At 39.5% G+C, this 25,228-nt stretch overlaps 1 protein-coding gene across 4 annotated transcripts in view; it reads left to right on the top strand.

The window, feature by feature from the left end:
* Positions 1–13,410, top strand: part of U2surp (U2 snRNP associated SURP domain containing) — a 57,171-nt gene extending 43,761 nt beyond the window's left edge. For 2 of the 4 annotated variants that reach the window (XM_029542834.1, XM_029542833.1), the window contains 4 exons: positions 3,495–3,605; positions 5,695–5,813; positions 7,138–7,314; positions 8,486–13,410. In XM_029542834.1, the coding sequence (XP_029398694.1) occupies positions 3,495–3,605; positions 5,695–5,813; positions 7,138–7,314; positions 8,486–8,624 (546 nt within the window). In that variant the 3' untranslated portion in view covers positions 8,625–13,410. The remainder of the gene's footprint in view (positions 1–3,494; positions 3,606–5,694; positions 5,814–7,137; positions 7,315–8,485) is intronic. The other 2 variants (XM_021205959.1, XM_021205958.1) reach the window with 2 other exon arrangements.
* Positions 13,411–25,228: the final 11,818 nt, after the last annotated feature.

Raw genomic sequence — 25,228 nt, 5'->3', positions numbered from 1 at the left:
AAAAATAATGATAAAATAGACTGCTAATTTTTAAATGATGCTTCCTTATTAATATGAAAGGAAAGCCACATAACTTTTAGCTGTTAGCTGAGTTTATGAGCATTATCATTTTCAAATTCTATTATATATATATTTTTTGTGTATGTGCACACACATACCTTATATGTGCACTGTATATGATCTTTTGTAATCTGTTCCTTAGTTATCTCCTCAGCTCTCATAGTACCTATTTCATAATTGGAAGATAACCAAATTCTATGTTTAAAATGCAGGTTTTAGCTTCATCTGGTATTGCCTAAATTATTTTCCATTGTTACTCTGAGACATTTAAGTCATGAAACAAAGTTTCACTGCTGGTAGCAAATTTGAATAAGAACTCGGAGCTCACAAACTTGTTTCTTCACACTTTCTTACCTTGCTTCCCTGACTCATTATTTTTTGTTTTAAAATCCAGTGATTTATTGGAGAACCTTTAAGTAAAGAATACAGTTCTAAATTAGTTTCTCTCGGTAGTTTTATTATATACTTTATAATATAGTTTTTCTTCTTGAGAGCTATTCCTTTCCCCAAATGTATCCTAATAAAAATACCTAACAGTTAAATGTATCTTAAACCCGTGATTAATAAAAACGTATGGATTTGTAATACTCTCTACCAAAATACTTGAAAACCTATAGCCATGTGTTGTGCTGACTAGATGTCACCTAGAGTGGCACCTAGGTCAGTGCTATTTTTTTCTGTGCTGCTGCTCCTGGTTTTGCCAAGTGGAAGGCCAGTGGTGGTGGTGGTGGTGGTGATGGTGGTGGGTCTTTTCTGCATTTCTCTAACAAAAGAAAGGCTGCTGAAGTGAGAAGTGATTCCTGGTTGTGGTCCCAAGGCAGCAGGATTGACTGTTAAGCCTTCACATGCATTCTTCCCTTTTGTGTTAAGTGTGCTCATTCTTTATGGGTATCTTAACTTGTATTGGGCCTTAGTTTAGACCCTGTTATCAGAAATTGTTAATGTGGCATTTTTATAATGGTTTTGAAAAATGTTTTCAGCCATATTTGGTGGCAGATGCCTGTAATCCTTGCCATTGGGAAACACACACCAGGAATTACAAGTTTGATTCTAGGTTGACCACATAATGGAACTTACCACAAAATAAAGAAGGCTGGGTGCTGTCGTAAAGTGCTTGCCAGTTGATTTAAAGACCCGAGCTAGAGAGAGACTGTCTGAAAAACCCAGGTTGCTGGCCATACCAAGGAGCAGTGAGGTTGACCTCAAGCCTATACACATACACAATTGGAAGAAAATTCTCTCCTAACATTGAGTTTGCTGTTTACTTGGTTTTGGTTTCATATGGTGGTGAGCTTGGGTATTTGCATTGTCCTGCCTTTCCCCTCAACTTCAGCATCAAACTGTCTTTTAAAGTATATTCACTTTAAATTCATTAAAACATGAAAAGTGCAAAGACTAATTTTTAGGCTTTTGAAGGAAAAGATGGAGAGAACCTTAAGTCTGTGGTTTATAGAACCCTGCTGTGGAAATGAGTTAAGCAGAAAAAGGACAATAGTCCAAGAACATACAAGGTACAGTCTTGAGTTCAAACACTGTGAAAATACTCCTTTGATTTGTAGGACAGGAGACGATTATAACATTTCTCCAGTGTTCAGGCTTCACTTCCTAACTTTGTTAGCAGCAGATAGTCTATTTAAACAGTCTATCAATTCAGATAAAGTAGAGTGGGGCATTAGCCAGCGAGGTCTTCTCAACATCTCCTAAGGAAAACATGTCTGAGTCAATGTGGAATGGCCATGTGCTTTTCTTCTCCCCGAGCCATTTTCCTTCCCTTGATTGAAGAGAAGAGGACGTGTTACATTTCACGAACATCTAAACTGCTGGATAGAAGCAGTTTTATTTTAATAATTTTGTAATGTCTTTGTATGTGTGTGAAGGGGGGCATGGTGAGAGAGCAGAAAGCAGGTGCCCACATGGAAGTTAGAGGACAGCTTTCAGGGGTCAGTTCTCTCATACCTTCCTGAGGCCATACTGTATACTCCAGGATAAGTGACTAGCAAGCCTCCCAGTGATTCTCCCGTCTGCCTCATACTAGAAGTGTAGCACTACAGACATGGCTCACTGGGTCACCATGTGCAGTTGTTTAAACATGGTTTCTAGGTAGGGTTGAACTCAGGTTGTCAGGCTTACACGGCAGAAATTTTATCTTCTGAGTCATCTTTCCACCACCAGTTGTCTTACTTTATTTAGAATATTATGAATTTACTCTCTTTTGAAAAGTTTTTAAATTTTATGTATTATTTGTATATGTCATGTGCATATCACTGCAGTCAAATGGAAGTCAAAACAACTTGTGGTTGTTTCTTAGCCATATGAGTTCTTGAGATCAAATAGGTCATCAGGCTTGGCATAGGCACCTTTACCTACTAAGACGTTTCACTGACCCACAGTTAGCTCTTTTAGTGGTCTTCACAGAATTGTAAAACAAATTTTAGTCAGGCATGGTGATACATACCTGTAATCCCATCACCCAGGAGGTCAGTCTGGAATACATTGCAAAACATTGTCTCCAGGAATAGAAGGAGATCAAAATATTTAAATCTCCAGAGTAAAATATGAAATTTTCCCTTATATTTTCTTTCTGTTACTGATTTTTGCAAAGTTGAGTTATTTTTTAGCGGTTATAGACTTTTAGATTGTTATCCATTGCAAGTGTGTGTGAATCTCTGAGCTTTGTGTATGGTTAGCCAGACATCTTCGGGATGCTGCAGGGAATGTTTGTCATTCTAAGTAATTCATTTTAAGAAATAGAATTAGAAATTCTGATCTATTTAAAGTCAGTATTGGGAGACAGAGGCAGAATGATCTCTTTGAGTTTGAAGCCAGCCTCATCTACAGAGCAAGTTCCAGAGCAGCTAGGGCACTGCTACACAGAGAAATCCTGTCTTAAAAAAGCAACAAAGCAAAACAAAAACCCACAGTGTCAGTATTTACTCTTATTGTTTAAAGGTACATCCTGAATATGGTTTAGCCCTTTGTGTTTTGATGGTCAGTGGTTACACTGTGCTGTAAATAGAGTAGAGCCTTCACACTGTGCATCTGTGTATTTTGTTCTAAGGAACCATCTTTTTTATTGTTGCTTTTAACCTATTTTCTGATTATGTCTTGCTGACTCTTAAATCTCTAAACATGCTTGCCTGTACTTACCTTTTTCTTCTCATTCTTAACTATAGATACATTCATTGTGAGGTGAACACATATGTTCTTAAGGATGTGAAGCACTGTATGGTTTTAGTATTCACCTGGCTGCCTGAGAACATGTGTGCTGCTGGTGTTTTATGGCCTGAATTTTGTGTGGTGGTCTTGTCTGACAAACTTTATATTGAGATTATATTTTGACTGAGTCCTAATCAGTTAGTGCTTTACTATAGGAGAAAAGCAATGCTAGAAAAATTGTGACAGAAAATTCTTATTTGAAATGTCTTATTTCACAGCTAAAAGTTATGAAGTTTCAAGATGAATTGGAATCTGGAAAGAGACCTAAAAAACCAGGCCAGAGCTTCCAGGAACAAGTAGAGCACTACAGGGATAAGCTGCTGCAGCGGGTGAGGAATGCCTGTATTCAGTAGTGGGCATCACCATGGTTCTTATTTGGTTTTGTAGACCACTGGGATAATAGCATTCCAGATAACAGGCTTTGCTACATAAATACTGAATGATGATTAGAAATTCTTTATACTGGATACTACCCATGATTAGACAATTAATGTTGTTAAAAACATACTTTCAGAATGAGAAACCCTTTGGGAAGACATTACATTGATGGTAGTAAGAAATCATTAATTCTAGGAAGTTTATCTCGGAGAAGGTGTAGTGAGAGGTAGAACACGTCGCACATCGGAGAGTTCTGGGTTTCAGGACAGTGAAATGTCCAGAGCACCAAGACGAGGGCCCCATACGGTGCCTGTTTAATGCCCAGGACTTCTGTTGGAACTGCTGTTTCATCTGTACCTTGGTCATCATTACAATGGTAATAACAGTATCAAGCAGGAAAGGGTATGCCCAAGAGCTTACAGGCACAGAATTGGTGGCAGGGGAGCTAGCTTTCTGGTAAAGTGACTGTCGAGCTGTGGGTGCCCATGCCATTCTCTGCTATGTGCCACAAGGGTTTTCTCTAGTAGATCATAGCTAGTGTTAGTATTTTTGCTCTGTGTTAAGTCAGAATAAATAAGTCAGTGTAAAATAGTTTAACTGTAGTATAGTTTCTATAAAATATGCAATCAGGAAATAATTTTTTTATCATCATTTGGAAAAATGTATACTACACATCATTAAAGGTTTCCTTAGTACCTCTTTAGATTTATATTCTGCGATATAGTTGAAAAAAAAGAAAAATGAGGTTTATAATATGGTGTCAGTTGTCTGTATCTCTTGAGTCCCTTTAGCCATGGTATCAGGCTTTTAGTCTGCATGGAACATTACATGTTGAGATGTTCCCTACATCTCAGTGGCAACAAACTAAAAAGGGATAGATAATGCCAGTTACAAGTTTAGTCTCCTGTATGTCATGACTGTTCATTGGAGACAAGATTGAGTTTTTAGAAGGCATGCTAAAGGTCAGCTAACTGTAGTCTTTGTAAATAAATTTACTAGAACACAGCTTTGCCTCTTCACCTAGGTATTATCTGTATGGTTTTCTTGTTGCTATGGTGCAGTGGGGCAGCTGTTAAAGGATCGTCTATAATCCAATAGACACAGTGGGTTCTTTGGTCTGGCTCTGTAAAAACTTTGCCAGTGTGTAGTTACAAGATTGTTTTTTTCACTTTTTAAAAAGGAGAAGCATTTAAATCAACATTTTGATGCATGCCAGTCATAAATTCCATTTCTTTTATTAATGGACTAAGTTGGTTCAGTATCTTTAGGTATTACTTTAATTATTCTACCATTAATAGAAATTGGAATTTTGTTGGGAAATAGCAGTTAGGAAAACTATAAGCAGTTACTTTTCTGGTTTATATAATTATGCCATGTCATCAGTTTATAAGTTAGGATTAGACTTCTTTTCATAATTACTTATAAAATCTTTGGTAAGAACTCATTTATTAAGTGAGTCTGCTATATATTGGCAGGATTGCTTTTCTTCAGCCTGTGATAGGAAGGTCATTATGTTAACTTATTCTGATGTGTTTGTTTCTTCTTCTCTACCCTTTTCATCTTCCTCTTTCCTTCCTTCCCTACTTCCCCCTCTCTCCCATTTTGATGTGGTAGGAATGAAGGGACAGGAGCTCTGTGACTGAGTTCCTGACTCTGCTGTGACTGTGGTTATTGTGCTCACTAACCTTTCTGAGTCTGGTGTTCCAGATCTAGATGGAGATTAATAGTGTTGCAAAGGATCACGTGATGATTTGGCATATGGGAAATTATTACCATATTATTTGGACTATATAAACAGTAAACATTTAGTTGCTATACAAGGATAATGATGGTGATGATGATGATGATGATGATGATGGTAATGATGATTTAGTTGGTAAAAAATGACTAGTTGCCTGAAAGGGTAGATATTTTTTGAGATCATCCCTTAATTAGTATTTTAAAAATTACTAAAAAAAATAATGGTTAAATACATGAGATAGCCTGGAATGGAATTTTTTAAAAAGCAATTAAGTATTTTCTTTTAAAAAAATAAAACAGGAGAAGGAGAAAGAATTAGAAAGAGAACGAGAAAGAGACAAAAAGGATAAAGAAAAATTGGAATCTCGATCCAAAGACAAGAAGGAAAAGGATGAATGTACTCCAACAAGAAAAGAAAGGTATGGCATATGATAGTTAACCTGCTTTATTTTAAAATTTGGAGTGCTGTTTGATTTTAAAGTATTTTCATTATCAGTAACAACGAACCAGATGTAGTTTTCACTATAAACATGTTTGGCTTCTGCCTGTAGGAGGCAGAGTTAGCTGAGTCTCAGGGCTGTTAGTTGCCACTTGGCTTAAATAATTAGGACATCATCTCTTTACTATGGTATCCTTAGCCTTAATTCACTGCAGGAATTCAGTTACACTATTGGGTATCAAGCTCATGGCTTAAGTAACAGCTTGTTGTATCTCCTGTTGCTGCCACTGTAAGCATCTGGTTTCTGTTTTGAATTCTGTTTTGAAAGAAGAGTATGTATAGAAGAGACTGTGACTTGCTTATCATGTTATTTGTTTCAGTATTTCTATGTTGAAGTTTTTCACTCTTAACTTTTGTTTGTTTAGTTGAGGCAGGGAGGGTGGTGTACACGTGCCACTGTGCTCCTGTGGAGTCAGAAGACACTTGTGGGGGTTGGTTCTTTCCTTCTGCCATGAAAGGCCCAGAGGATCACATCTAGTACGAGTTGGATGGTGATGGTGGTGATGCTGGTAGCTCTTATGCCGGGCCACCTCACTGGAGCTTGTTTCTTCCTTTTATAGTTTTGAGTGCCTAAGGTAGTGAAGCGTTTGCTTTAGTCAACAGAATCAAAGTTTTCCACATTAAAAAAGTGGTTGCAAGTGAGAAATCTGGTGTAATTACCCTGTATATACTTACAAATAACAAAATTACAACGATTGGTCTTTTGTATCTTGATTATGTATAGAATTTGGTTATGTATATAATTTAGTTTTATAGAAAAGTTTCAAAAATCATATAATCTCTATGTACCTTTCACCCACATGTTCCACCTGCTAAAATGCTTTAGTTCTTCTCTTTCACCTTACCTCCAACCAGTTAATTACAATTAGCCAGAACAGTGTCCTGTTCTCTGAATTGTATCATTTAACTTTAGTAAAAGAACCATATTAAGAAATTAGCATTGAAAAAATAAATCTTCATTGTTTTCAAATCTAGAAACGTCAGGCTTATTTCAGTTTCCTAGTAATCTCTTAATAGCAAAAGAAAATTGAATTTAGTTGAGTTCATTTGGTTTTAGGCAAGTTGTCTAAAGACTTGCTTGTTCATTAAATAAAGGATAATCAGCGTTGTTGGAAAGTAACATTAGCATGTCTAGTGAGAGTTAAGTCATGTAGCTGGTGTAGCTGGGAGACAATAGTAGTAAAATTAAACTGGGTGCCTAGGTCTTTGTCACTTAGGGAGAGTTCATGTGCTTTGTTTTGTAGGAAGAGACGACATAGTACCTCCCCCAGCCCCTCTCGGAGTAGCAGCGGTCGGCGCGTGAAGTCCCCATCACCCAAATCAGAGCGCTCCGAACGGTCAGAAAGGTCTCACAAAGAAAGCTCTCGATCCAGGTCCTCTCACAAAGACTCTCCTAGAGACGCTAGCAAAAAAGCCAAAAGGTGAGTGCAAGTCAGTTGTTTACCTGTGTCAGTTACCACTTAGATTAATTCCACAAGCTTCCAAATAATGTGCTTGGCACACTTTTTTTCCTTTTTTTTTTTTTTAAGATTTGAGAAAAGCAGAACTAGCACTCTTATTTTGGGTTATCTTGTTTCTCCCTCAGTTTGTCATGATTCAAGTATAGAGGAATTCTAGCAAGTTAAAGACTGATCAAGATTTTCGCATGTCTACTCTTGGGGGTTGGGGGAGCTGTGTTTATTCTTGTCTTTGTTTCTGTATAATAAATAGACCTAGATTTTTGTCAAAGCTGAAAAAGAATACCTTGTTTCTACAGAAGTAAGTATTTGGGTAAGGAAATAGAATACTATTTATCTTCTCTTCAGTATGGACTTTAACATTTTATATATTTTATTTAAGCCTTTTAGTCCCACAAAAGTAGTTCCTAAATGTATGTTATAGAGGGACATGTTCTTCAGATCTGCACCTGAATTTCTATTCCAATACTTCATTATCATAATCATTTTCTGTAATTCTTTATGAAACAGACTTTCTCTTTTTCCCACTTGAATGCATGTATGTATGTATAGATGTATATGTATGTGGGGTTTGGCAGGTATTTTTTTGTTTGTTTGTTTTGAAATTTCCATGAACAAAACTTAGCAAAATTCCTGGTGCTAGATGTAGTGGCAGATGCTGTGAATCCTATGACCTGGGAGACACAGGCTAGCTAGGGCTACACAGTGAGAACCCTGTCTCAAAAACAACAAATTATGTTGTTTTAAATGATAGCCTTAAATGAAAATATTTTTTCCCCTCAAAATGAGAGTGTGCAGATCTGCTTTTCAGGTTGCGTGAATGGTTTGGTTGTCCTTGGAATCTTACCTTCTGGGTTAGAGGTTCAAATGTTGGGTGGAGGAATCAGTTACCTGGAGAGCTTATTATAAAAACACACATTGTCATTGGAGCAGGGTAAAGACTCAGAGGTCTGTCTTTTAAAACAAATTCTGTACTAATTTCTCATGAATAGTAAATGCAAAATAAATCCATGTGTGTGTGTACATAGTAAAGAATAAAGTTGAGTTTGCTGTTTGATTTAGTTAGTGGCTTATACACTCTCTTAGAGCTGTTTTGATAGCTGGTTACTTAAACGTTGTTCTTGTTTGTTTACAGGTCGCCGTCTGGTTCAAGGACACCTAAAAGGTCAAGGCGGTCTCGCTCTAGGTCCCCTAAGAAATCAGGGAAGAAATCCAGATCTCAGTCCCGGTCTCCACACAGGTCTCATAAAAAGTCAAAGAAAAACAAACACTGACGTATATTTTTAAGATGCTGTCACTTATTGGAAATGCAAGTTTGTTTTGTGCCTGAATGGTTTTTTTTTTTTTTAATAATAATAAAAAAAAAAACCATACACACAAAAACAAAATTCTAATGAAAGAGCATTCCTGGGTTTTGTTTGTTGTTTGTTTGTTTGTGAATGCATGTGTAAACTCATGAGTAACTGCATCTGTAGACCTGTCATTGTTTTATATTGTATAAATTACTTTTGTTGTGGCTGTTTTCTCAAGATGAAATTTTTATTGTGCTAATGAATTTCATCAGAAATGTGTCCAATGGATCTGCTGGCAGTAGTAGTATTTTGTTTTAGGATGTTGTGACTTAGACACATAATACAGATGTCTTCCCCCCTTTTGTAGCTTTGACAATTTGAATTAGATTTCAAATAAAATCTGAACAGAAAACTATAATGTTGTTTTTTTGCCCAGTTGGTGACACCAAGTCCCTTAAAGACCTACTAAGTGAATTTGGCACCATTGCTGTTTCTTATCCCTAGTGCACTTTACAAGCTCCAGTGTTCAAGTAGCTAGTGTTTTATAATTACTAAAATGACTTTACAAAGTTAGGGGACCCAACACTCCTGTAGGTTTTGCTTAGCCATTTCTATAGAGTTTCATACCTAGAGAACAGAAGGCTCGAGTAGAGCGAATGTTGTGTATCTGTTACTGTAGTGCCTGGTTAAAACAGTTCTTTCTCAAAGAAGCAACATGACTTCAAAACACTCAGCCCATCTTCTGAGCAATTAACGTATTTAGGGTAAATTTAATTTTTATCTTCTATCATGAAACAAGTTTATTTATAAAAGGTTTTATAAAAAATTTACCATAGAATTCTTTTGTATAATAGTTGCCTTTTTATAATTGTCTGTAGGTTATCTTTAAAACACTGGCATCATGATATTTGTACAAATTTGTTTGAAACAGCTTTTTGTTTTGAAGGATTTGGTTTGAAGTACAGCTTTAAATAAAAATTGAAAAATTAAACGGCTTTCAGGCAATTTTAACATCCAATGGTTTATAAATTCAAGGCGCAAAAAGTTGACTTAAGTCAGTGTTGAATTATTTTATAAACAGGAAGGAACTTGGCTGTGGTCTGGGGAAGAAATAGGCAAACTTATGACTATTGATCACAATCCTGCAGAGACTGTAATGTCGTGTGGACTTGACCTGACACTAGTATCTGTCAGTCTTGCTTTCAGGTTTCCATCCAGGTACTTTGTGCAGTGCTTTATGTTTTTTCTGTAATAATGGATTGTTTGGATTTAACTTTTTTTTTTTTTTAATCTTTTCACCTTGTTTACTTAATCTTGCCCAGTCACAAAATAAGGTGTCTTCTACCCATGATTTGAGGAATAGTCATATCAGCTGTACAGTAAGGCATGTCTTTTCCTTATCCAGCACATCTACAGAAGCTTGAGAAATGAGCCCCTCCCATCATAATTGCTTTACATTGTGGTCCTTAGCATGGAAGTATTATTCAGTCCTTTGTTTACCTACTTTATTAGGAAATGTAATTCCTTAAAGTTGCAGAATAATTAATGTGAACATTTGGTGCTGATTCTTAAAGATCTATATAAATACAGCCATTACAAGAGGAATACATTTTTCTCCCATGTTCATTATCTGGGAGAATAGCATTTTATATCATCTTTCTTTTAAGAAAAATAGTGTTAAATTGCTGGTAGTTGTGGTATTCCTCATTCCCTGGTCTTTAGATAGACAAATAATTGGTCAGAAAGTGTTTTTTTTTTCTTTGTTTCAGGCAAATTATGAAGGAAAGTTCCTTTTCTCGCTCAATGACAACACTTTAGCTTAGTTTTGGCTCTTTATGTGTGGTGTTCTCTACTGCGATGGATCCATATTGTAACTATTACAGTGAATTTTGGAATATAAAACTGGCTTCCTTTTGGGTAGGTGGGCAATTACTTAGACCTGATAGAATAATTTTCTTTACTGTATATATTAGGCTATATTGGATTTTGTTTTCTTGAGTTGTAAATAGCATTAACTAGGTTATTTCCCATTTTTCATTATGAGAAAACATCTAGAATAAGCTGTTAAAATTCACAGTGGATTCAAGTGGCACACACTTGTATTCCAGCATTGAGACTACATGACTGTAAGCTCACGAGTTGAGACCACCTTGGGCAATAGAGAGAGATCCTGTCTCAAAAACAGGGTCTCTGTGAATTTAATGGGATCAAAAACTGGTCTTACAAGAAGGAAGCTGTTCTGCATATTTTTTAAAAAAATAACTTAGTTTTCATATCTAAAGAACACAGCATAATTTTTGTGAGTTAAAGTGTTCATAAATGATTGGAGAGTTACAAGAAAAATGGTTCTGGCTATGTAATGCACAGCTGTGGTCCTCTACTAATTGTATGAAATGCTCTGTCGTCCATCGTACAATGTTGCTAACAAAGGGATCCCCTTCCAAGGTGGTGCCGCTTGCTTCTCTGCAGAGAGGCACAAGTAGCATACTACCAACAGAAGACCTGTGACTAAAAGGCTTGTGGAGGTAGTTTTCTTTGGCACTGTATTTCCGTTTTTCTGTGAGTCTGCATCTGCAGGTTTCTAATTGTAGTGAGTTAGAGATTAGGGAACTAGGGAGACTGAAAGCCCTGATCCCAAAGGGTCCTTTTATTTGGTTCACAATATTTTTGGCTTTTTTGCTAAATTTTGCAGAAATTGCTCTATCCTGACCTAATTTTCTTTATTGCAGACCATTCCTATGGGCTTAACCTGAGAATTGTATTCTAGTTAGAGAATGTTGGAAGGGATACTTCCTTCTGACCTATGTATTTTCCCCATTCTTTGATGTTCTTGAGTACTTGAAAACACCTTAAAAGAAATTTTGTTCATGATCAAATGTAGGTTTATTAGAAATATCCTACACACTTGCCTTGATGGTGGTGTAAGTTCTGAGAAATTGCATGATCATGTTAATAGTTTATTATGGTTAAAAATAAAGAGAGATAAACCTGTTGCCAAAGTGAGTTAACCTGTACTGACGACAACTGTGTGATTTCTTTAGCCGAGAAAGTTGTTTTTAAAAACAAACTACCACTTTTCTAAAGCACCGCATTTCCAAAATACGCTTTTGTTTGTTGTTCCTCTCTTCTGACTTTGAGTGGACACACCTACAAAAACTTGAATGCCAGGTATTTGTGAAGACAGTATAAGTTTAAAGGGTCTTGTGATGAAAAACTCACATTAACAAAATGGGGTTTTCACATTTTTCACGTATGTGTTTTTGAAATAGATTTTAGGGAGTGCTTATCATTTTGGATTTTTTTTCTGTTTTTGTTACCAACTTCCTAAGATTCAGCTAATACAAGAAGACAAATCCTAGGGAAGTATAGTGGTAGACTAATGAGAGGTGGGAATGTGCTGCTGTTGAAAGGGAGCCTGTTCAAATGCCTCTGTTTATCCAGTACCACCTCCTGTAGCTCTAATGTAAATGCATTATGTGTATATGTATAGTTTTGTAGATAAAATGTCCTCGTTCACTTTCGTATGTAATTGTGTTTAGAGTATCTGTTTTTATTCTTTTAACTTCAGGCTCTTGTATGTTGTGTCTCTGATTTGAAATAGCAGAGAAGACAGATTTGTAGACATGGCTCCGCTGAAGTGCTCAGCAGTGGGACAGATGCCATGGAAGGCTGGTGAGGCTGCCCTGGGATGACACTGGCACCTTACAGTTTTCTACAGAAAGATTAGTTGCAAACAAGACTTGTAGCAGTCACTTCATTGTTTTTCTTTTAACTTTTAATTACTTAAATAAAACCCATTGTTTTCATAGTAAATTTAGACTGCTTATATAATTTTCTGTATACTATTTTACAATGGGAACCCTACATGGCAATCCAGCTTTCAGCTGTTTTCTCCTGTGCGAACTAGTGACGGAAAGAACGTTGTTGTCTGTTCGTTGTAACAACAGAGCCACCAAGTCTTATGCAGTAAAACTCCTATCAGTTTTATGGTACGTGATTCCCTACTAATTAGGAAATTTCATGCCCTTATTTTCTTTGTTAAGGAGGTCTGTTCTGTTTATCTCACTAAGGAAAACTTCAAACCCAGCATACAACAGTGGCCATCTCACCCTCAACCTATAAATATCAGCTCCTTAGTATATCTGTTTTGTTTGTAAACGTATCATGGCATCATGAAAGCTCCTGGTTCCTTTTTAAGGTTTTGGTTATTTTTAGTTGTGATAAAATGCTCTTGACAAACGTTACCATCCTCAGCATTTTTAACTGTACAGTTTGCTGGTGTTAGGTATGCCCACATTGTTGTGCATCCAACCTCTATAACTCTTTCACTGCAAAACTGTAACACTGTACCCGAGTTCCTCTCTCTCCTCTGCCCTGTCCTGCCCCTGTAGCCACATGCTACTTTGTTGCTGTTTGACTAATCTAGAAAGTGAAATATAAACATCATTTAATTAAAATTCTTTACCATTTGTACAACTTGGTGTGCTCTGTGGTCTCTTTAGTGGTTTGTGTGATGTAGTTTCACACCAGCATGTCATAGCCTGTGATACTAAAAGGCACTTAGGAAGCAAACTGATTTTGAAGCTGCAGTGGGTTAATATTGATGAACGTCCCTCCGATGCTTTCCTGGTTTCCTCATGGCCTTGTGGAAAGGAACGGGGCTTTTAGTGCCTGCTCTGATGCTTACGTGCTACCAGAAAAGGGGAAGATAAATAGCTGATTTGGGTTTTTAATGTTGTTTCCTCTGTCTTAGAAAACACAGTATTTTCAAATCATTTTAGAATGATGAGCATCCCTTTGCGTCTTTAAAACTTTAAAACTTGGTGTTGTATGACATATAGCAGTGGTGAAGGAGGCAGAGGAAGAGCCTGAGCTGTGGACTGTGCGGTGCCCGTGTGCCTGATGTTTCTTCTCACCTAGAAACCGAGGATGATAACGTTAGTTATGAGGTGCAGCTGCGTGTACACCACTACTGCCATAGGGCTGTCTTTAGTGACAGTTAATAATATTCTGTAGTTAAGTAAAAACAAATTCCAAAGCACTCAAATGTTTTTAATAATAAGAAATTATTACATTTGGTAAACGTTTCTTACGCTCTGGTCTGTTGGTGTGTGTGTTGCGCAAAACTGACCACTCAGTGATGTGTTAATCCAGGATAACATTTTTTGTTCTCCCTTCCTTTAGAAGAAAACATTTTTGTTAATGTCTGGCAAGGTGGTACACACCTTTAATCCCAGTTGGGAGGCAGAGTCAGGGAAGTTTGAGGCCAGCCTGGTCTACATAGTGAGTTCCAGGCTAGCCAGAGTTACATGGTAAGACCTTGACTCAAAATAATAACAATATAAAGTAAAAATACCTTCTGTCAAGTTATGTGGAATTCCACTAGTCAAGATATCTAAAAGGAAATCTGACCATGTGCGGCCGAAATAAGATGTGGCATGAACCTGGTAAAGAATGCTGTGGAATCCTGAAGCATGGGATTTGTTGTACAAGTTCAAGGTTTAAAAAAAGTCTACACAAATTAACAGAGCTGAGCAACAATATACGCTTTCCATAAGATTGACAATAAAGTCCCCTAAGAAAATAAAGAAGGGACCAGCGGGTGTGATCACACTTGTATTTTATATGTATTTGCAAGTCGGAGTCTAGTTTCAGATTATGCAAGAAGAAATGTGCCCTAAAACTACTTTTAGAATAGATCTGTAACTATATGGAATTTGAAAAGGAAATCACACTTTAAATTCTATTCAGAAAAACAGCTTTGTGGTAATGTCCCCAGGACTTTGGCAAAGCTCCTTTGGAGTTCTCAAAGCTGTACAACATGAATTTGGAGGAGCCTACCTGATTAAAAACATCATGTGGTGGCTTCATACAGTTGAAACACCACACTGAATAAACAGCTCACTGCATATAGCAGCTGAATATTTCCATTATGAGGAGTGGTATTAGTTGGTTGGTTTGTTTGTTCGTTTCAGCATAGTTTACAGCAGTGTGCTACTGGGGTTGACCAATCTATTAAAAGGGTTCAGGGGACTTTTTCTTCAATTTTGCTGTGCTAGCATTCTAATTAAGGCTGGCGTATCTTCACAGGCCTCTCCTGGAGTGTGATGAGGTGTTAAACACTAGAAAGTGTTTTATTAATAACGAGCTATATTTTCTAATTGCCACAATATAAGCCCTGTAAATTACAAAATTAGATGCATGTGTAGCTTATGTTTTACAGAATGCACAGGATAAATTCTAAGAATGTTTTTTCCAGAAAGATCTGCAGTACGCCCAACACTGCCAATTTTGTGCCACAAGGCAGAGGTACCACTCATCAAATATTTCCCAAGAAGCATCTACATCTGTGTCTAAAAATAGTGGTTTAATTCCGAATTGATTGCTCTGATAGAGTGCTTATTTTGACTTAAATAGCAGGTATGTTACAGAAAGTCTTAAGTGGGGAATGATCATTTTACTTGTTTGTTCTCATGATTGACATATATGAACTTGTTAAAGCTTCCCAGAGTATTTGCATATATTTTGGAATGAAATCTAGTAGAACCTCTACTTGTGAATATGAAAAGGTAAGACCAGAATTAACAATGGTGGAGAGTGGGTGAAGGTCTGGTGTTTAATAAGAATTATGCTACCTACTCTGTACATCACATGTGTTCCTAAGTGTCGTGACTCGGCCATCTACAATAGCTCTCTCCAAAATATCCATGGTTTATAATCACAGCACAGGTACTGACAATGTCCTGGTCAGCGAAGAGTTTGGGTGATTTTTTTTTTGATGCCAGATGCCATGGTGGATTTCAAAGTCCTTAGCAACAAAGACTGCTAGTTTTCCAAGAACCTTCTATCTTGAAGAACTCAGAGGATGGGAAGAAAGCCGCAGTCTAATCTAATTTGGTGTGTGATGTCACACTTGCACATTTTGTTGGTTTATATTGTATCTTTGTATAACACTGGCTGCAAAGTTGTGGGACTTTGATTATCTTGCAAAAGCTCCCGTGACTGTTTATGGTTTTTCTTCATTGAAATGGAAGATGTACCTGTGGTGGCCTTTTGGAGGGCTAGGAAAGGCTTGTCCTGTTCCTGTCCTCTCCAGACTTCTCTGTAGCTTTTAGCTTCTTTTTCTTCTTTTTCTTACAGAGTTGCAAACAAGCTGAAAACAATACCTAGTCTTGTCTAGAATGATGTATCCCTTCACTTAATGTATACTTCAATGCTTAATGTATATCCTTTGACAAAACTACCCAATTCAAGAAGACTGGGACAAGAGCATGGAAGGCTAGTTACCACTCATGCATAAATGAATCGAAATGTCAGACATCGGACTTTGAATTTTTTAGGTAGTTTGTATGTAAAGCAATTTTGGTAGCTGAACTCAAGATTTTTATTGTCTTTTGTATAGATGGGCTCCCACAGAGAAATCTACTGTCGAGGATCTCAGTAGTGGGAGGGGCCAGGCCCAAAATTGAACAAGATGGCTTTGGATGGCAGAATGTTCTCAAAAATGGGAAACAGTGTGATAAGGAAAAGATGGGTGGTCAGAAGGAGGGTGGCAATGCCTGAGCTGAGGGTTCGGTAGCTGTGGGAAGGGAGAGAGTTCCAGACTGAGATGGCTGGAAGTTAGCTCGTCTTAAGGGGACACAGCACCCCTGCACTGACAAACAGGAGGCACTGTGGCACAGGGAGGAATGGAGGGTGGTACAAGTCGAGGCCAGGTAGAGCCTGGCATTTTATGCAAGGGAAGCAAGATGCAGTTTGAAAAGATCACTCTGACCTCTGTGCAGACAGGGTGGGAAAGAAGAGAGCAACAGGGAAACCAGAGAGCAGCCAGGTTAAATGTGATCGTGCGTAAGGTATCTAGTCTGCTCCAACATGGAGTGGCTCTCTCAATAATTTAAGCACTCTCATCATTTCCTTGGACTCTGTTGTTCCTACCCACAACAGGCTAAGTCTTCACCCAGATTGACTTCCCTTGGTTCTTATGCAGAGACATGCCAGCAGATGAGCAGGACTTACTGCATTTGCTGGCGCATGAGGAACCTGTCTACTACACAATGATTCTGTCTTCAGTTCTGCCGTCTGCTGCCACTACCTCCCTCCTGCTGCACGGCAGAGAGTTAGTAGAGTATTTGGACTTGTGGGATTATCTATGTTGGGCTAAGCAGGCATCTTTGCAGGAGCCCTTCTCAAGACTATGCATGTGTACAGTGTCTCCTCAGGCAGAGGATTTCCAGAGGCTAAAGCATTGCCAGGCACACTTTGGAAGACTCTTTGGAACTGGTTAGGCAAATATTTTTTCAGGGTGTCTTTTGGTTAAAAGTAGATGGTCTGTAGCTATATTAAAAATGAATTCTCTTGGAAAACCTGTTTGGGGGCAGAGAATAGCATAGCTGGAAAATAGGGTATGGGGCATTTGCAGAACTGGAGAAAGTAGCCGACTTAGCAACCAGTCACAGGCAGTCCAGCAGGTCCTCACCAGGGATGGTTGAAGCTCCAGTCTTCAGCCTCTTGTCTTGGCTAGAGATTCAGATTCCAGGAAGGGGCTGCTTGATAGAATTCCACCTCCCACCCCCGCCCCTCTCCCAGTCAATGTTGAGAAGAGAACTGTAGGGTACTTATGATCAGATCATTTACTATAATTTACTTTGCAAGTACCCTGCTAGCAACTTTCCTTCATTTCTACTTTCCTTCTGTTCTACACAATGCTGCAATGACTGCCCCTATGTCTGATATCTTTGTTAATACACATAAAGCGTATGGAGTTGTTTTTACATATGGGAACTATTGAGTCAAAGAATATAAACATTTTAAAGTTCAGTGATGGAAATTACCAGCTTTCCTTGAAAAAACAACAAAACCCACAAATAAACAAAAAACAAAAACCCCATTGTTTTAGACCTGTAGTGTTGAGAAATAAGTATGTGCCACACCTCTGCCAATCCTGGGCACTTGTGACACACTGTTTTAAAAAGGAATTCAAATTGGATGAAATGACGTGTTCCCAACTGGGGAGATTTCTGCTCTCTGTGAAGCAGGGGAGATTTTGGCAGTCTCTAGATGACTGAAGTAACTGGTTTAGTCATCTGGAGAAATCTGTGGGTCTAAAGCAACCCCACTCGCATAAAGCATGCTGAGTGGCAGCCGTGTCCCTAGACACTCACTGATTTCCTCTGACAGCTGAGGCACAGAGCCAAAGGCACCCAGTATGAGTCTTTTGTAGACCATTTCCCGTCTTTTTTAACCACTGTACTATTTATAGAAGAGAGAAAATATATAATAACTTCAGTGCACGTCTTTGAATGACTTTACCTGTTTTCAATTTTGATGTGTAGTTTTGTTGGGTTAGTTCGGTGTATGTGCAGATATGTAGCCCTATGTCTGTGTGTGCTGCCAGGTAAGCAGAAGGGAAGACATTTCTTACGTTAAAAAAAAAAAAAAAAATTGGGGGCTGGAGAGATGGCTCAGTGGTTAAGAACAATGACTGCTTGCTCCTTCCAGAGGTCCTGAGTTCAATTCCCAGCAACCACATGATGGCTCACAACCATCTGTAATGGGATCAGATGCCCTCTTCTGATGTGTCTTAAGAAAGCAATGGTGTACTCATACAGATAAAATAAATAAGTAAATCTTTTTAAAAAAGATTTAAAAAGAAATCAAGCTGAGCTATAATTGCCCTCTTCCAAAGAGGAGCTATCAGGTGAGTTTCTAGCGTTCTGCTGTGCACTGGTATGGTAGATGGTTTGATTTGGACATCTAAGTGACGATCGGGATGGAGTGCTCTGAAGTTCTTCACTGAGAGCTCATCAGAAACTGCTCTGACCTCCAGATCTTACTCTGTGTTTATTATCTACAAAGTAGCAGGGATGAGCATCAAATGTGGCCATGTGGAAGAAGCCACATCCTGAGTGAGGCTACCCAAGCTTGTCAGAGCTTTTGGTGTGGGTTGCCTCTTTCCAAATAGTGATCAGGTTGTCAGGTTAATTGTGACACCCCATTATCAAAAATCAAGAGACCCACATTAAACCGGGCACTCACCCCCACTTTTCCTGTCACGACTTTTTACAACCTGATCTACCACTGTTCCTGTAATCTTCCTATTAGGACATTGACCTTGAGGCTGCCACTCAAATCAAGCCACACCTCCTTTCGGCTGACAGGCCCTGCTGTGGTTAGTGGACACAGATCTCAAGGTGTGAGTTAGGAGAGCAAACTTAGCCTTTCCCTTAAATAGCTACAAGATAAATGTAAGGTCCTACGAATGAATTCCTGCTTCCTTGGCATATAGGCCATTAAATCATCATCTTCCCATCATTCCCTGGAAATCTATAAGCCTTGGAAAATCTCTTTGGTGGGGAGTTTCTCTGAAGGTTCTCCCTGCCCACCCGATGCTATACATGAGGCCCTCCCTGGATACTCTCATACTGTACATGAGGGCTCTCTCTCCTGCTCTTAGAAGCTATTACTCCTCATATTCTCAGAATGGTCTCATAGTTGAGTCTTGCTCTCTACTAATAAAGCTCATTCTTAAGGTTAATTGGTCTCAACTTCCTTCTCCATGAACTAAATCTACAATTCATTTTGTTACAACACCACTGTGGAGGTCTGAATGAGAATGGCCCTCATGGGCTTGTGGGTTTTGATGCTTGGTCCCCAGTTAGTGAAACTGTTTAGAAAGGATTCAGTGTGGCTTTGTTGGAGAAGTTGTGCTACTAGGGGTAAACTTTAAGGTTTCAAAAGCCCACACCAGGCCCAGTCTTTCTGCCTGCAATTTTTGGATCAGGTGTGAGCCTGCAGCACCATGCTTGCCTGCCTACTAACATTCTCACTGCAATAATGATCATGGACTAACCAAGCAAGTCCCCAGTTAAATGCTTTCCTTTATAAGAATTATCTTGGTGGTTGTGTCTCTTCATGACAATAGAACAGTAACTAAGACAACCACTAAGGCTGAAACAACTCCTCACATTAGGTTTTATATAGGCCATCCCTTGCCTCCAGTATCCCAATACCCCTGGGACTGGGGCCTCCCTATAGTGTCCATCATTCAAAACCTGGCATTGTTGGCAAAACTTGCATCCTTAACCTCAAAAATGTTATATGTTATTTATCTGAAGAAAACCCCATGAAAGTGAAAATATACAGGGTTTTGCTAAAGCCACATTCTGGCACTGGAGGATGGCTGAGAGGTGTCCCTCCCCCCCCCCATATAATCCTATTCAGAAATAGCAGCCTCTGTCTATGAGTCACTCAGCACACACAGCAGACACCAAATGAGAATGATGTCAGGCATGATGAAAGACCCCTGGCAGCTCCCAGGAGACCTTCTAGATCTCTTCTGGAGGTGTGACTGAAACTGGGTCAAAGCATGGTGTTCCTTAGGAATGGGAAGCTCACAGGTATCTCAAGGAGGACCTGGGTCAGAGCAAGGCAACTTAGGTTCTCCTGTGAGCCGAGCAAAGCCAGGAAAACATTGCTTGCCCTTGTGCTCCAACTCTTTTGAATCAAATGGGTTTCCCAGATACCAGCCCACAGACCAACTCCATAAGAATCACACAACTCTCAGAAACTCAGCTCTCTGGTCCAGCAGATCTGGAGAGGGGCCTGGGACTCAGTGTAGGTTTGCATTCAATTCTGGAAAAATTCAAACTTGTGTAAAAGGAGAAAGGGCAGTACAGTGGACCCTAACCTCTAATTTGTGTGATTCTGTGTAATTCTCAGGCATAGGACTTTAATTATACACAGTGTGCTGCTTTCTTCACAAGATAAAGGGGAAAACCACTATATACCACAAAAAGTTACTAGTGACTCCTGGGTATCATCGAAAGACCTGTCTGTTCATGAATTCTCAGTTGTCTTATAAAGTTTTCCTTTTTTATGTGGAGCCCAAATCAGGTTTAGTCAAACAATCTTTAATCCTCAATGCACCCCAGTTTCAGTTTTCTTTAAAGCAACCGTTGCTTTCCTTTAGACTAACCCATAGACTGGGGTTATGTCAGCTGTACCCCACCTCTGTTATACTTCCTGAAAATTAGTAATTTGACCTGGAGTCTAGGTTGAGCTTAAGTTCAAGTGCAATGACAAGATTACATAAGAGGAGGTTGGGTGCAATCCCTCAGGGCACATGGGGTCTGTTGTGTCTCTGTGGCAGGAGTGGCTGTTGGTTCCTAAGAGGTTTGTTTGTTTGGGGGTTTTTTGTTTGTTTTATCCTTTTGTTTGTTTGGTTTTGAAGTTGCAATTGGCCATTGTTTTTACACTGATTCGCAGAGCACTTCCCCTTGGGGATTGTCTGCTTACCCCATGGTGCAGTTCATTGAAGGCTGGCAGCCTAAGTACTGGGTTCTCTCTAGTTTTCAAACTCACCCTGGTGCTGGCTATCACTGTTGTCCTTCAGTATGGCCACTGTTACGTTCAGGGTCTTATAACCTTGTTGATCCTGGTGTGTCTGGTGGGCTATAGTCCTTCGCAGTTCTTATCCTTTGAATTCCTCTCCTTGGCCAGGGTGACCCTCTTTAAACTGCCCTTAAGTACGTTGATAGATAACATTGCTCTCCCCACCCCCAGAGCATTCTAGTTTTCAGAAATAACCTATTTTCCGATCTCCTCTTGTACCCTTCTGCTTTAGACCTGAGACTGCCATCTCTCCAAGGAGCTTTAATCATTATTAAAAAGACTCCTCAGAAGATGCCAGTTGTCAATCTCTGGCCTCCACATGCATGTTCATGGATACATGCAGATACATGTGCACGCACGCGCGCGCACACACATACACACACACACACTCACCACTCCTCAGGTGATTCTGACAGGGCATCAAGCTTGTCCAGTTAGATCTGACTTTTTACTCCAGTCAACTCCAGAATGCTGGTGTTACCTTTTCTGCTAATTGACTCTGCAGTTTAAAACTACATTAAAAAATTTTTTATTTTAAACTACAGAACTCTTTATTTTTTAAAAATGTATATAAGCTGAAACTTATATGTGACTTGTATTCTTTTTCCTTGCTTGTTTTACTGTAAATTTATAGAATCTTTTAAAAATAAAAGAAGTGTGGGTATATAGTTCATACGCTAATTATTCTCTGATCTAAAAATCCCACTTTTAAAAGATTGGTCACAGGAAAGAGTAGCAAGAAAATACAGAAAATGAATACACCAGAGTTTCATTTGGAATCTGTAAAACTAAAGCAAAAACAAAACCTATAAAACAAACAAACAAACAAACAAACATGTATTTCAAACGTCCAGAATCAAGGCAGTGGCTGAGAGGTTGCTGGTAACAGTATTACAAGGTCATTAAGTAATACATAGGGAGGTTATGCTGTCAGATGCAGGATCATATAGCAATTATGTTGTTTTATTACAATATGCATATGAAAAACTTTAAATGGAATATATTAAAATGATAGAAGTAGGTTAACATACATCTAGGCGATTTCTCCCAGTCAGTCCTTCCTTCCCTTCTTCCTTCCTTTTTTTCTTTCTTTCTCTCTTTCTTTCCTTTTGCTAACTGACTTAAATAAGGATTTTTAAATATGGATTTTATAATTCTGTAAGCCCATTTTAATTTATTTACTGTCTATGTGACTTGGAAAGAACAGGTGTCCAGGATGGGCGCATACAGAACAAACGGAATTGCTAGTCAGGTGACAGAGTAGGGGAGGACGTAAAAACACCAGGCAGAGGAGGGCCAGGGTGCAGGTGATGAGGCAGCTCTGCAGCTCAGCCTGCCTCCAACAGGCTCACCCACACACACCCTGCTACACGTGTGGTCTTGGCTCTACCGTCTCTTCTGGCCCCTTTCGAATCACAGACACGTCATCCCTGGGGAGTATTTTGTTGTTGTTGTTGTTGTTTTCTCCAAGGCTGTCTGTCTTGTGGATTGGTGGTGGGGTGATTGTCTAGCCTGGCATAGGGAAGCCTTTGGTAGTGAATGGATGGTAGTTAAGCAACGGGGCTTGCCATTTCATGGTTAGATAGTGTACTGGATAGCTTTGTGTCAACTTGACACAGCTGGAGTTATCACAGAGAAAGGAGCTTTAGTTGGGGAAATGCCTACATGAGATCCAGCTGTGGGGCATTTCCTCAATTAGTAATNAAGGGGGAGAGGCCTCTTGTGGGTGAGACCATCTCTGGGCTGGTAGTCTTGGATTCTATAAGAGAGCAGGCTGAGCAAGTCAAGGCAGGCAAGCCAGTAAAGAACATCTCTCCATGGCTTCTGCATCAGCTCCTGCTTCCTGACCTGCTTGAGTTCCAGTCCTGACTTCCTTTGGTGATAAACAGCAATGTGGAAAATGTAAGCAGAATAAACCCTTTCCTCCCCAACTTGCTTCTTGGTCATGATGTTTGTGCAGGAATAGAAACCCTGACTAAGACAGATAGTGAACACACTCTCCTGGGTTGTGTTCTTTCTATCTGGAACCCCTCCCCTCCTCCTCTTCCCTCTAGATGGGAGGTGACACCTGAGGCAAAGCTCAGGGGAGGAAGGTGAGAAGCCCACATCAGCCCCCAGCCTACCCCCAGTCTATCTGACTCAACTTCATGGTACCTCCTTACGAGCATATATCTCTCCATTGTTTTTCCTCTTTCCTAAGAGGGTATAAAGGGAGTGAGCATGGGAAAACGGGGAGGAACCTGTTACAAAGTGTTGCGAGTGGCAGGCAGGGACTTTCTAACTCCTTCTGTAGGCACCCGGTGGGTTTAGAACAAGGGAGGGATGGAAACTGACCTGTAATTTAGGAGAGCCAGTTGCAGTGGGTTTCAAGTATCATCTGGGTGTTCTGGCACGGACCCAACGTCCAGGCATGGAAAGAAGACTGGCTGTTAACTTAGAGTGGAGAAGTAAGGCAAGAAGTATGAGGCATACTTCCCAAGATCTTCTCGTTTATATATTTTATGAGGTTTCCATAGGAGCCTACTTCTCAGAAGACCTGACATGTAGAGAGGCAGACGAGACAGGTCCCTGGGAGGCTCCATGGCAAGAGGGTGAGGATTGCAGACATGTCTCAGTGTGAAAGGGGAAGTGGGTTGGTTGATAGTTCAGGTCTCTGGTTGGAAACAGTTTACTTTTAAATTTCTTTTCAAATTTTACTTTATGTGCATTGATGTTTTGCCTGCATGTATGTCTGTGTGAGGGCATTAGATCCCCTGGAACTGGAATTATAGACAGTTGTGAGCTGCCATTTGGGTGCTGGGAATTAAACCCCAGATCTGTGGAAGAGCAACCTTTGCTCTTAACCTCTGGGCCTTCTTTCCAGTCCCTAAGTTTAACTTCTTAAAACTTAAATGTGTGTGTGTGTGTGTGTGTGTGTGTGTGTGTTATGGCTATATCTGCTAGTCAGTGAATGAATACCCATTTTTTAAAAAAAAATCTCTATTATATATCTATATCTATATCTATATCTATATCTATCTATCTATCTATCTATCTATCTATCTATCTATCTATATATACATGCCCTTTATCTACATGTATATTTGTGCACCATGTGTGTGCCTGATGCCCATGGAGGCTAGAAGAGATGTTGGTTCCTGTCTTGGTTTGAATATGCTTGGCCCAGGGAGTGGCACTATTTGACACACCTGTTGGAGTAGGTGTGTCACTGTGGGCATGGGCTTTAAAATCCTATGCTAGCTGCCTTGAAGTCAGTCTTCCAATAGTAGCCTTTAGATGAAGATGTAGAACTCTCAGCTCTTCCTCTACTGTGTCTGCCTGGATGCTGCCATGTTCCAGCCTTGATGACACTGGACTGAACCTCTGAACCTGTAAACCAGCCCCAATTAAATGTTGTCCTTTATAAGACTTGCCTTGGTCATGGTATCTGTTCATAGCAGTAAACCCTAACTAAGACAGATCTCTTGGAATTGGAGTCACAAACAGTTGTGAGCTGCCATGCGGGTTCTGGGAATCCATCCAGGTCCTCTGCAAGCGCAGCCAGTGCTCTTAATGTCTGAACCTTCTCTCCAACCACCATGCCCAGTTCTGATGTAGACTCTGGGGGTCCAAACTCAGATCCCATGCTTTCTCTTTAAACACAGAGCCATCTCCACAGTCCCCTCCCCCCACATTTAACTTGCCTTGGATCTACGTTCTTGTCATTGCCTATAAATCTGCCTTGTTCTTAGCTGACAGACATTTGAATTGTTTCTATTTTGTTTTATTGCACATGTGGTATGAACAGGCTTTGAGCATTGTAAGAGCACTTCAAGGAATATCTCCACAGAAAGAAAATCCCTCAGGGTAGAATTGCTGTATTCAAGAGTAGGGACATTCTACAGTTTTGACGGGCTTTTAAATTTCCCTCTTCAAACATACCAATACTCTTTTTCCCGAGGGACAGGGGCTGTGGAGCCAAGGAGGTAGGGTAAGGTAGAAGGAGGAGGGAGCCAACGTGAGAGGGGGAAGAGCCAAGCCTGAAGGGGAAAGACCAGGCTTTGATTAATATTCAGTTGTCACTCTACTGAAATTATTAATTTGTGAATAGATGGCTCTGGCGTATTTTTTTTTCCTTCATTTCTGCTCCCCTGACACCCTCAAATTATGGAGTTCATCTTGTCCTGGAGGCTAAAACAGACAGAAATGGGTTTAAG

Source organism: Mus pahari, chromosome 10 (genome assembly GCF_900095145.1).
Source record: "Mus pahari chromosome 10, PAHARI_EIJ_v1.1, whole genome shotgun sequence".
Lineage (NCBI taxonomy): Eukaryota > Metazoa > Chordata > Mammalia > Rodentia > Muridae > Mus > Mus pahari.
The sequence above is the reverse complement of the archived record's forward strand: the minus strand, read 5'-3'. Positions and strand labels throughout refer to the sequence as shown.